The following is a 12007-nucleotide window of genomic DNA, read 5'->3' as shown; positions in this document are numbered from 1 at the left end:
TGACGGATTCTAACATTTTACCTACAACAGACGTTAAACTAACCGGCCTATAATTCCCTGCCTTTTGCCTGCCACCCTTCTTAAACAACAGCGTAACATTAGCCGTTTTCCAATCTTCTGGCACTTCCCCGGAATCCAGTGATGTCTGGAAAATAAGCACCAAGGCATCCACTATCACCTCCGCCATTTCTTTCAGAACCCTCGGATGCATTGCATCCGGTCCTGGGGACTTGTCCACAATCAGCCCCTCCAGTCTGTCGAGTACCGCCTCTCTAGTAACAGTAATGTCATTGAGACCTTCCAGTCCTACCACCTTTCCATCTCTAACACCTGGCAAATTATTCACGTCCTCCTCCGTGAAGACCGAAACAAAAAAGTTATTCAAGACCTCAGCCATGTCCCCATCCCCTACCACTAAGTCCCCCTTCTCATCCTCGAAGGGTCCAACGTTCACCCTAGCCAGCCTCTTCCAAGCCTGCTCCTCCATTTGCTACTTTTGCTTCTGTGATATCAATACCAACATGTGATACAAAAAAAAGGGTACCTGAGTGAGACTAATTGGTTAGCTCATTCAGAGGGCTGGCACAGGTATGAAGTGGTGAATGATGTTCCTCTGTAAGATTCAGTGAGGAGACAATAAAACATTCTGTGGATTTGCATTCTTAGCTAATAGAGTCGCAGACTAGTACGGAAACAGCCCAAACGGTCCATATCGACCATGGTGCCCTCCCAACTAGTCCCAATGGCCCGCATTTGGCCCATATCCCTCTAACCCATTCCACGGATTTATCCAAATGCTTTTTAAATGTTGCCATTGTCCCTATTTCAACCATTTTCTCTGGCAGCTCATTCCATACATGCGCTACCCTCTGTGTGAATCTGGAGTGTCAGATCAGATTTAAATCTTTCCCCTCTCACCTTAAATCTATGCCCGCTAGTTTTCAATTCACCTCCCCTGGGGAAAAAGACTGTGTGCATTCAGCCTGTCTCCCTCATGATTTTATAAACCTCAATAAGGTCACCCCCTCATTTTTGTATGTTCCAAGGAATAAAGCTCTAACCTGGCCACCTTCTCCCTAGAAGTCAGTCCTGGCAACATCCTTGTAATCTTGGATAATGCTCAATATTTTTGAATGATTTACCCAGTTTCAAACAGATGTAGAACTATATTGCTTCTTATCGAAGCAGTCAATTACAAATTTGATGTTGGGAAGGAATGCTTTTCTTTTTCCAATTGAATGAGTTCACCTCCCCCGTATACAGTAATCTCTTCCCTCATCTATTGTTTCTGTTCTACCGTCTTGTCTGAGTGGCGTTGTCCCTCGACGTTGCACTGAAACCAGTGGATTTGGGCATCTCACTGTGATTTGCTCTAGTCTACCATTGCTGCCATTTCTCACCTGACGCTGAAATGGAGAACTCAACGTGAACTAACAAACACAAGAACCTGTGTCCCTTTGCTCGGGGCCAGTTTGGTAGAAACTGCAACTTAATGCACTGCAATTCCCCTTTATACTTGGGGAGCAATGTACGCCCATGACTTACAAAGAATTTTACAGCAAAGAAGCCAGACCTTCTGCTCATTGTTTACACTCGACACAAGTTATTTTCATTAAATCTCACCAACTTATCCACCTTCCTCATATCTAGCTTTCCCTCAAATGTTTTACCAAGATTTCATTTATATACAATTTCATAATCACTGAAAAAGATTTGGGTGATACAACCAACTACTGTGTGATACGTTTTCACTCATCTACTGTTCGATTCTTCTCTGATTAGCTTCCCTCCTGATTCACAGTCTCTTACTCTTCCTACTTCTCCTCAAACTCTCCATCTCTGATTGGTAAGCATTTCAAGGAAAATCTGCCTTAACATGTCTGTCCTTTGAGACTCAAGCCCTACACTAATGTGCTTGGTTCTTAAACAGATGCATCAAATTATAATAATTGATAAATTTCAAGGAATTTATTGGTGAACACAGTTTGAATATGGCAGTGAAGTTGTTCAACTTTCCATTACTCTCTAATGACTATAAAGGGAAACAGAAAAGGTGAAGAAAGTAAAACAGAACACAGGGAATAAAATATTATCCTCTTCCCATCTCAGCAAATGTCACTGCCTCTTTAAAATCATCTGGCTATGTTTGATGCACTCCAACTTGAATTTTTATAAATTGAAATGAAAGATTTATGACATATCCTAAATATGACATGCTGAAGATTTTTATCTTTTTGGATTTTGTTCTTAACAGAATACTGGACAATTTTATGATCCCATTATGCAGATTAAAGTGACGCGTGAAAACAATTTTGTTGAAAGCACTGATTGAAGTAGTCTTTCATCTCAAATCTTTTCAAAATGAGAAAAGAGCATACACTTCATTGTAATCCATTAACAGGCCCTCCTGCAGGAACAGGGTGTTCATTAATAATTGGTCTCAGTGTAGGAGGTTTGTTTCCCTCTACTCCTGAAGGACAAGTGGATAAGAAATGGATTCAAATCGGGTAAATACGTCAGCCAGATGTATTTCTCCCAATCTATACCCTTTGAATCCCGGTTGCAAGGCCCACCAAATGTCCAAGGAAAGTTCCAAATATAATTTCTCAGCCATGACCTGTGCGCCTGCCCAGTCTGGACGAGCCCTGATCAAGTAGGGTTGAAAGTCCAAGTTATACAGTTTAAAAAAATAAGATTATTTACTTCAAACATCTGTCACACTAAGACAAAGGCAAAATGTTTAAAGCACAAATCAGGATTGTATTGGAATATTCTCCACTTGCCTGGATTAATGCAGTTCCAACAACACTTGAGAAGCTCGACAGCATTCAGGACAAAGCATCCCGCTTGACTGACTCACCATCAACAAACATTTACTCCTTCTATCAACAATGCACAATGGCAGCAGTGTGTATCACCTACAAAGATGCACTGCAGAAACTCATCAAGCCTCCTTAGCCAGCACCTTCCAAGGCACTACTACTTCCATCTCGAAGGACAAGGGCAGATACCTGGGAACACCATGACCAGGAAGTTCCCCTCCAGTCACTCACTATCCTGACTTGGAAATATATCGCTGTTCCTTGATTGTCGCTGGACCAAAATCCTAGAATGACCTTCTAACAGCACTGTGAGTGTACCTACATCATAATGGTTAAAGAAGAAACACACCACCACCTTCTCAAGGGCTATTAGGGATGAGCAATAAACGTTGGCCTAACCAGTGACACCCACATCCCTCAAATAAATTTTTAAAAGCACTGCAGATAGTGGAAATCTGAAATAAAAGCAGAGAATGCTGGAAATAAACAACAAATCAGGTGATTTCATGAAAGCTCACTGGCCTGAATGTTAAAATTTTATTCTCCTCACAGATCCAGGTAGATCTGCTGAGCATTTCTGTTACTTGTTGCAATATGTTTTCTGCTCGGTATCAGTGTTTAAGTAATGTACATCACAGTCACTGTGAAAAATATACAGGTAAATCTGCTCCAGTATCTTGCTCAAGCATGCAGAGCTTTATCGAATTTAAAAATCATCCACAATTCAAGGGCTAACCTGTTCAGTGGAACAAACAGAATAAAATTTCCCAATGCCCTAAGTTGTCAACAGACTTGTGGCAACACACCCTAAGATCTTTCATAAGGATGGGAGGCATCAATATGTGACATTATATTTTTATCATATTGAAGGATATAATACAGCAGCACAGTGGTTAGCACTGCTGCCTCACAGCACCAGGGACCTGGGTTCGATACCTAGCTTGGGTCACTGTTTGTGCAGAGTCTGCATTGCGTCTGCACGGGTTTCCTCTGGGTGCTCCAATTTCCTCCCACACTCTGAAAGATGTGCTGGTTAGGTGGCTTGGCCATGCTAAATTCTCCGTCAAGCGCCGGAATTTCACAGTAACTTCATTGCAGTGTTAATATAAGCTACTTGTGACTAATAAATAAACCTTAATCTTCTCTATGTACAGTATGCTTTGTCTGTACAGTGCACAAGAAACAATACTTTTCAGTCCAACTTCATTGCAGGGTTAATATAAGCTACTTGTGACTAACAAATAAACCTGAACTTAACCTTCTCTATGTACAGTATACTTTGTCTCAACAGTGCACAAGAAACAATAATTTTCAGTATAACTTCATTTCAGGGTTAATATCAGCTACTTGTGACTCATAAATAAACCTTAGCTTAACCTTCTCTATGTACAGTATACTTTGCAGACTGCACAAGAGACAATAGTTTTCACTGTAAACCAATACATATAACAATAATAAAACAGACACCATATGCTCTACAGTATGACACGTCCAACTCTGGAGAGCAACACCAGCAGTGACATCATCCCGCCCAACGTCACCAGAATGCTGCGCGCGCGCAGAGTGCAACCACAGATCAGGGCTTCCACAGGTACGGCACCAGAATGCTGCGCACGCGCTGATCCGGAGACCAAATGGAGCAGAGCTTACGTGGTGATGTCACCAGAGAACGACTGACGCGATGGTGGGGGCGGGGCCCCCGCAATCACGTCGCAGCCATCCCCCACTCCGCGATCTGCGCCCGGCGGTTATTCGACGGTTAAATTGGCCATTTACCTCGGAACGGAACGAGGCGGCTGTGGTTGCAGTCAGGCCGCAGGCCGAAAGGGATAATGATGGCGAGGACGCAGAAGCAGGCCGCCGCCAGCACAGCAACGTTCCGCATTGATTGTCAGAATAGCGGCACTCCTAACCGGTTCCCCCCGCCGGTTAACGGCCAATCCTCGGCTCCTCCTGTTACCACGAGCCTCCCCCCACAGCCCACCCCCAAGCACCACCCCCCCCTCACTCCGTGGACGGCGCACTGAAGGCCCAGCCACAGCCACGGAGTGCGCAGCCGTACTGAGCACGGGGCACGCCGGGAGTTGTAGTTCAGACATGCCGTCAGGTACTCTGCGTGATGACGTACGATGCCGCGCAAAGGGACGCACAATGCTCAGGTATGTCCTCAGTGTGAGAGATGCTGGCTTAGGGACAAAGGTTCACAGGTAGCACTTCCAGTAGGCTGCCTGTGGGCAGCGTGACTGAGTAGATAACACGTTTTTTTAAATCAAAGTTGTGGGTTTAAGCCACAACTTTTGAGTCATGGGCCCAGATCTAATCTGACACTCCAGTGCATCACTGCCGAAATGCTTTGTTTATTTATCAGTGTCACAAGTAGGTTTACGTTAACCCTGCAATGAAGTAACTGTGAAAATCCCCTAGTCACCACACACTGGCGCCTGTTCAGGTACACTGAGGGAGAATTTAGCATGGCCAATGTATCTAAGCTGCACGTCTTTCAGACTGTGGGCAGAAACCCATTGGGACAGCATGTAAACTCCACATGGATAGTGTTCAAAGCCAGAATTCAAGTCTGTCCCTGGCACTTGAGGCAGCAGTGCTAACTACTGTGCCACCCGTACACTGTTGGAGGTACTGTTGTTTGGATAAGGCCTCCTGTCTCCTTGGATGGCCATAAAATATCCCATTACACTACACAAAGATGGTATTTGTCTTGCTCAATAATTATCCCTTCATCAACATCACAAAATGAGATTATCTGGTTATCATCTCCTCGTTGGTTGTGGGATTACACTGTCAAGTTTCCCAGTGTCATAGGTTATGACAGTGATTTACACTCCAAAATTGCTTGATTGGTTTTACAATACTTTGGGATGGCCTGAAGTAGTGAAGGTCGATGTACAAGTGCATGTCCTTTCAGAGAGAACAAAATAAACAGCCCAAGCAAGTTTGATAATTCTACATTTCTTTTAATAGCTTCACGATCCTTACTAGTCACCAAACAGAAAATGAACAAAAACACCAACCAATTTGCTTAACCCAGTCATGGTATAATAAACTAAAATTTCAACCAGGTCTCAGAATCCAGTTCAGTGTGAAACAAGTGTAAATACAAGTCAATACAGTTAGTTGTCTTTCAGCAATGCAGCATGTTCCAGCTGCTCCCAACATCAGTGAAACACATTAGATAATGACTCGTTTCTCCCAGAAAACGATACAGATAGCAGAAAGAACCAGCAAATGAACAAAGCTTTACTCTGGAGGCATCCTAAAAAATGTTAGCACTTACAGTATAGCTCTCAAAATAAATAAATTCAACACATTCAAACTGTTATATAACTCATTGTAGATTTTTCCCTTTGCCACTATTTCCTTGAACTTCCTTCCATCCTCTGTTTCCTGCAAAAAGTCGCAATGAGGGAGGGATATGTTTTTGCAGGAAACAGCTTCATCATTCCAAGTTGCAAACAGCCACTCCCCTCTTCATGTGAGCCTGGATTCCACTATCTAATAGGTGGGATTGTGGTCAGTGCAGACTTGATGGGCCAAATGTCCTCCTTCTGTACTGTAGGGATTCTATGATTCTACTGACAGAAAGTATTAGAGCCAGGCTTGATTCTGTCCTTCCACTACATCTAACATTTATTTCCTACATCACTGACATATTGTCTGCCGTCTGTCCTATCATGTGGAGATGCCGGCGTTGGACTGGGGTAAACTGAGTTTACTATCAAATAAATCGGTTGGACTTAAACTTGGTGTTGTCAGACTTCTTACTGAGTGTGTCCTATCCACAGGATGCACTGAAACATTAGAAAGCTTCTTTGCCTGTGCCTCCACCACCTGGAAAATCAAAGGCAGCAGATGCATGAGAACACCACCTCCTACAAGTTTCCTTCCAGGCTGCACACACAATCTTGACTTAGATCTATTGGCATTTCTTCATTGTGATGGTCAAAATCCTGAAATGATTTGCCTAACAGCACTATGGGGACATCTTTACCACATGGATTGCAGTGGTTCAATGAAGGCAGCTCACTAAAGTACATGAGTGAGCACAGGAGTGTTGGATGAATGTTTGGGAATGAGTTCTGGCATTCGGTATAGGGAGTAGTTTTACGGTATAGGGAGTAATTTTACAGTAAAGGTATTTCACCAGTTCCTGATATGAAAAGTAATTACAAGCTATGTTGGAACTCCAGATTGCTGAGCAGACACCTTGATGGATTCAAGTCTGATTGGCTGGGGAGCTGCATTCCATCCTGAGTGCCCTTTGTTTAAAGTTTAGTTATTAGTGTCACAAGTAAGCTTACATTAACACTGCAATTAAGTTAATTTTAAAATCCCCTAGTCGCCATACTCTGACGCCTGTTTGGATACACTGAGGGAGAATTTAGCATGGTCAATGTACCTAACCAACGCGTCTTTCAGTCTGTGGGAGAAACCCACACAGACACAGGGAGAAAGTGCAGACTATGCACACAGTGACCCAAGGCTGGAATTGGACCCAGGTCCCTGGCATTGTGAGGCAGCAGTGTCAATCACTGTACCACCTGCGTGGTTTTGTATATTTTCAGTTGACGATCTAGAACTAGGCAAGATGTTGAAAATCCACTTCAGTCAATGACCACTTGGGTGAAGGATGGACACATCACCCTATTGACTCCTCTCTGTGTGAGACAGGTTTCTGTGAGGTGGATTTTATATCAGGTAAACAGACAATGGGGGGGGAACATTGTCTTGGGAACAAACGTACACTGTACTGTACATTTTGTTAAACGCATGGATCTTTTAACTTTTTTGGGTGACACCTTAAAGGAGCCTGCCTTTTGCACGGCCTGTGTGGAGAAACATTTGGGTTTTTTGTGCAGCCTCGCGGTATCATTGCCTGTAAGGTATTAAAAAAATGGATAAATGAATCTCCAGCCATTACAGTCAATGCAAATGAAAATGGAGCAGAATGCAAAGCTGATTTGCTTCTTATGGCCTGGGTGGAATACAGTACTGGCATTCACCAACAGTCCTGTCACAAGCAGCAGCATTCTTCAAGGAGAGGTGAGAAATCTCAACTTTGGTAAAGGAAAGCAGATATGCCACATGTTCCCTTTTCAAAATAATAAATGGAACTAACATATTAGAAATATAATGAATATGACACTTCTGCATGCTAATGCAACTGATTTTGAAATCAAAATTAAGAAACCCCACAGTATTATCATACAGTCCTGTAAGTTAAAAAGGGAGTTGTGCACAATTTGAGGAAGGCATCATTTCTTATAGACTCTTCCTTTCTGAAGCACTAGAACACAACAAGGGTTTGTGACCAAACTATGCAGTGCTCTCAGTGCTCTACATCTTGGGTACCAGGTCAAGGGCGGGGGGGGGGGGGGGGGGCGGGGGGGGGGGGGGCGGAGGGCGGGGGAGAACATTGAAAGGCTGGAGAGGCAATGCACAGAAGGTCCACAAGGCCAATCTCCACCTTAGGGTCCATGATAGAAAACACTGGATAAACCTAGGTCATTTACCCTGGAAAAGAGGCACCTGGAGATAATTCCACAGAAAGGTGCAGGGTAGTTAATGGAATGGAAAGGGTAAATCTTTAAACTCGAGGGAGATGGACAAAAGAACGTAAGTAAAAGATCATTTTCAGACCGATATCTAGAAATTCTTCACACAGAGACCGATCAAGACTTGGACCGGAACCCTGGATGAAAAGAACATTCTGGACTCTTAAGACCCAATCAGATGGAGCATTTGGCAGGCAGATTAGTCTTCCCTTTCTGTAAGTACTTTGTGATCATGAAACCTTAATCCAGAGTGGAGGACAATGGACTAAAGGTACCACCTTACTGATCAGAAATTCATAATGTGACTAGTTCTACACAAATGTTTTCACCTTAATAAAAAGGATGAGAACAGCATTTTCTCGATGACCAATGATCCACCAGAACAGGTTTCACGGTTTGGGTTCAAGGGCTTACAAACTCTAGTTAGACATATTTCTGGGGAATCTGTTACAGAACCTCTGAACTCTTAACTCCTCCATCCATTTGTCTCTGTCTCTGTAATATTTTTATGATTTATTTTCAAACAATGGTTAAACACACAGTTCTGTAATGGCTTATGGCAGTTCCCAAAATAACAATTGTCCATTCTCAGGGACTCTTGGACAATCTTGAACAGTTGGCAAATTAAAATTTGTCATTAAAAGAGGAAATTCCCCCCTCCCGACAAGTCTGTTCCCAAGCTGTTTTAAACAATAACATATAAATAAGAGGCATTGAGATCTATAAAGATATATATCTGGCTGTTCTAACAGGAGCAGGTGGCAACTCTTTGAAGCAGATCTTCAAAAATGGTTTTAAAAAAAGGTTGAAAGAAAACGTGTAAAAAAAAAAGCTGTTATATATCAAAGGGAGAATGAGCCAATGCGGATTGTTTTTGTATAATGTAGGACTTGTAGAGTACTGGAGCCACAACTACCTGATCACCAGATCAAAAGTTAAATATTGAAATTAATTTTGAATAAATTTATAATTGGCACTGAGGTACACAGTGCAATCGTGATTAAGAAATGAAAGATGTGCATTTATGGATATTATCATTTATTTGATGTACTTCAATTCATTTTAGATGAAAAAGACTTCAAATGATCAGTTGGTGGAAGGAGGTCCGATATTCCATTAGATTTCTGTTTGCAGAACACATGCCTGTCTCTCTGCCCATTGTAGTATCTTCAGCCATGTCCAGCATCCCAACCTCAACCTGTTCTAGCTGTGGATTAGCCTTTATGTGAAGAAACTGCTTCTATTGTATTGTCCTATGCTTGCCCTTCACAATCTTGCTTTCATTCAGATATTCAAATCTTTTCATGGCCTCACCACTCCTTCATCACTACAATGTCCAGCTCAACAATCCTGAGAATTCTGCCTTCCTATGATTTTGGCATCTTGTCTATTATCCACCTACAGCTGTCTAGGTCTGAACTGTCAAATTTCCTCCTAAACATTTCCATCTACCCACTTCTATAAGTTGATCCTTCAAACCTACTTTTTTGACTAAGCTTTGGTCACCAGCCCTGATGGCATCTTTCGTAACTCATTATCAAGACTCATTGAAAATATAGTTCAGAAACGTGATGGAGCCATGTATTTTCTTGATGACGATAGAACCAATGGCCCTCCCTTACCCGTGTTCATCTTAAATCATCAAACACTTGCCTGTCGTTTCTTTGTGCAGTGAATGCCCTCCTCAACCTGCACGCAGCAATGTACTGATTCAGCATGTAGAGTCTTCTTAGCATACCCCATCTGTGTATTTTTCAGTTCTTTGCTCTTTGTGAAGGCAGCATTGAATATACTCCATTTGATTCCAGGTTTCTCACTTAAGGACCTACCTTATAAGGTGATCATTCTCTACGTCCTAGCTATGACTGTAACGCTACATTCTGCACGCTCTCCTTCTCTATGAATGGTATGCTTTGTCTACACAGCGCACAAGAAACAATAATTTCCACTGTATCCCAGTACGTGACAATAATAAATCAAATCAACATGACAGCTTCCCTCCTCTCATAAGAATCCCTGCATTATAAATTGGTCAGCAATAATTCTCATGTTAAATTAAATTCTCATGTTATTTGTTATGTAGTAACGGGAAAACAGAACTTACTTTATCGTTAACGAAAACTGTGATAACTGACCCCTGGCTTCAACATTCCCAAGCTTTCAAGTTCCCCTTGCTCCAAGAATAAATTTCATATCACAAGACTTTCTTCATCCTGCTTGGGTACAATACATTAAAGCATTGGGCAGAATTCATTGGACATCATGGGGCGAGTTGTCCTGTCCCGTCCAGCCCAGCCCACCACAGGAATCAGAGGCGGCGAGGGGTGGACCATTGGAAAGGTCTGTTGACTTGGGCAGGATTTTCCTGGGGTTTGCGTGGCCAGAAAATCCCAACCCATCTCTCTGAAACAGTGGAGGATAATGTAGGCAGTTGCAATTTTTCTACATACTGTCGCCCTGTGATCCCCAAATATGAAAATTATTCAGAACATCATCATATCAACCTCACCCAAAAGTGAGCCCACACCTTGTTGAGTTGGAACCTTGTCTAAACTCAATCTCTATTCAGACAAATCAGATTAACATTTTATAGTAAAATACCTCAAGGTGCATTACAGGAGCTTTAAGGTATGAGGTCAGATGATCAAAAACTTGTTTAGAGGTGTGTTTTCAGGAGTATGTTAGAAGGAAGAGAGGGAGGCGAGAAGGGGAATCCCAGAGCTTAGAGTCTTGATATTGAAGACAGAGGCACAAATATTGGAAGAATTAAAATTAGAGATGCTTAATTGGCCAGATTGGAGGAGTGTAAAAATCTGAAGATTGTGGAGCTGAAAGAGATTCCCAAGGAGGAGTATGGCAATGGAGGGATTTGAAAAGAAGATAAGAATTTTGAAATTGAGATGCTGCTTAACCAGGAAACAACCTGATCAGTGAGCAGAAGGCTGGTTGGTGAACAGGACCTAGTGCAAACAGGTAAAATTTTGGATGATCTCATGTTTACAGAGGGTTGAGGCTGGCCAAGAGGGCACTGGAATAGTTTGGTCTAGGGTAAAAAAATGCAGGTCCCAGCAGCAGCTGAGTTGAGGCAGGGTGGAGTTTGGAGATGGTATATTGGTGAATCTAAGTGGTGTTAGTGATGGCACAAGTATGTGGTTGGAAGCTCATCTCAGGATCAGATGTAACAGTCTGATTTATCTCCGGTAACCACTACTGAGAAAGGCTGGGGTTCTTTTTTAGAATGCAAGGTTACATGATGGTTTCCACTTACAAAGAAGAGCAAATATAAATATATAATGCAAATATGAAATAATCATTAATAAATCCTGTTTGGAATTCAAGAGAATCTTCTTCACCTGAAGAAGTTAGAATTTAAGACTCACTAGCCCAAGGAGTAGTCGAGGTGAATAGTACAGATAGATTAAAGGGAAGCCTGGATACCACAATGAGGGAGAAAGGAATAGAAAGACATGCTGAAGGAAATTGGAGGAGGTGAAGTAAGGTGGGAGGAGGCTCGTGTGCAGCATAAATGCTGGTTTGGATAGTTGGATTGAATTGTCTAATTCAATGCTATATAACATCCCACTAATATTTGAGACATGCATTTATACACTGACC

At 42.4% G+C, this 12007-nt stretch overlaps 1 protein-coding gene across 3 annotated transcripts in view; it reads right to left on the bottom strand.

The window, feature by feature from the left end:
* The window catches only part of b3galnt2 (beta-1,3-N-acetylgalactosaminyltransferase 2), a 62633-nt gene extending 57846 nt beyond the window's left edge, over nucleotides 1-4787 (bottom strand). For all 3 annotated transcript variants that reach the window (XM_080191884.1, XM_080191885.1, XM_080191886.1), the window contains exon 1: nucleotides 4599-4787. In XM_080191884.1, the coding sequence (XP_080048010.1) occupies nucleotides 4599-4707 (109 nt within the window). In that variant the 5' untranslated portion in view covers nucleotides 4708-4787. The remainder of the gene's footprint in view (nucleotides 1-4598) is intronic.
* Nucleotides 4788-12007: the final 7220 nt, after the last annotated feature.

This window comes from Carcharhinus amblyrhynchos, chromosome 7 (assembly GCF_965287045.1).
Source record: "Carcharhinus amblyrhynchos chromosome 7, sCarAmb.v2.hapA, whole genome shotgun sequence".
NCBI lineage: Eukaryota > Metazoa > Chordata > Chondrichthyes > Carcharhiniformes > Carcharhinidae > Carcharhinus > Carcharhinus amblyrhynchos.
This window is presented reverse-complemented; position numbering and strand designations above follow the sequence as displayed.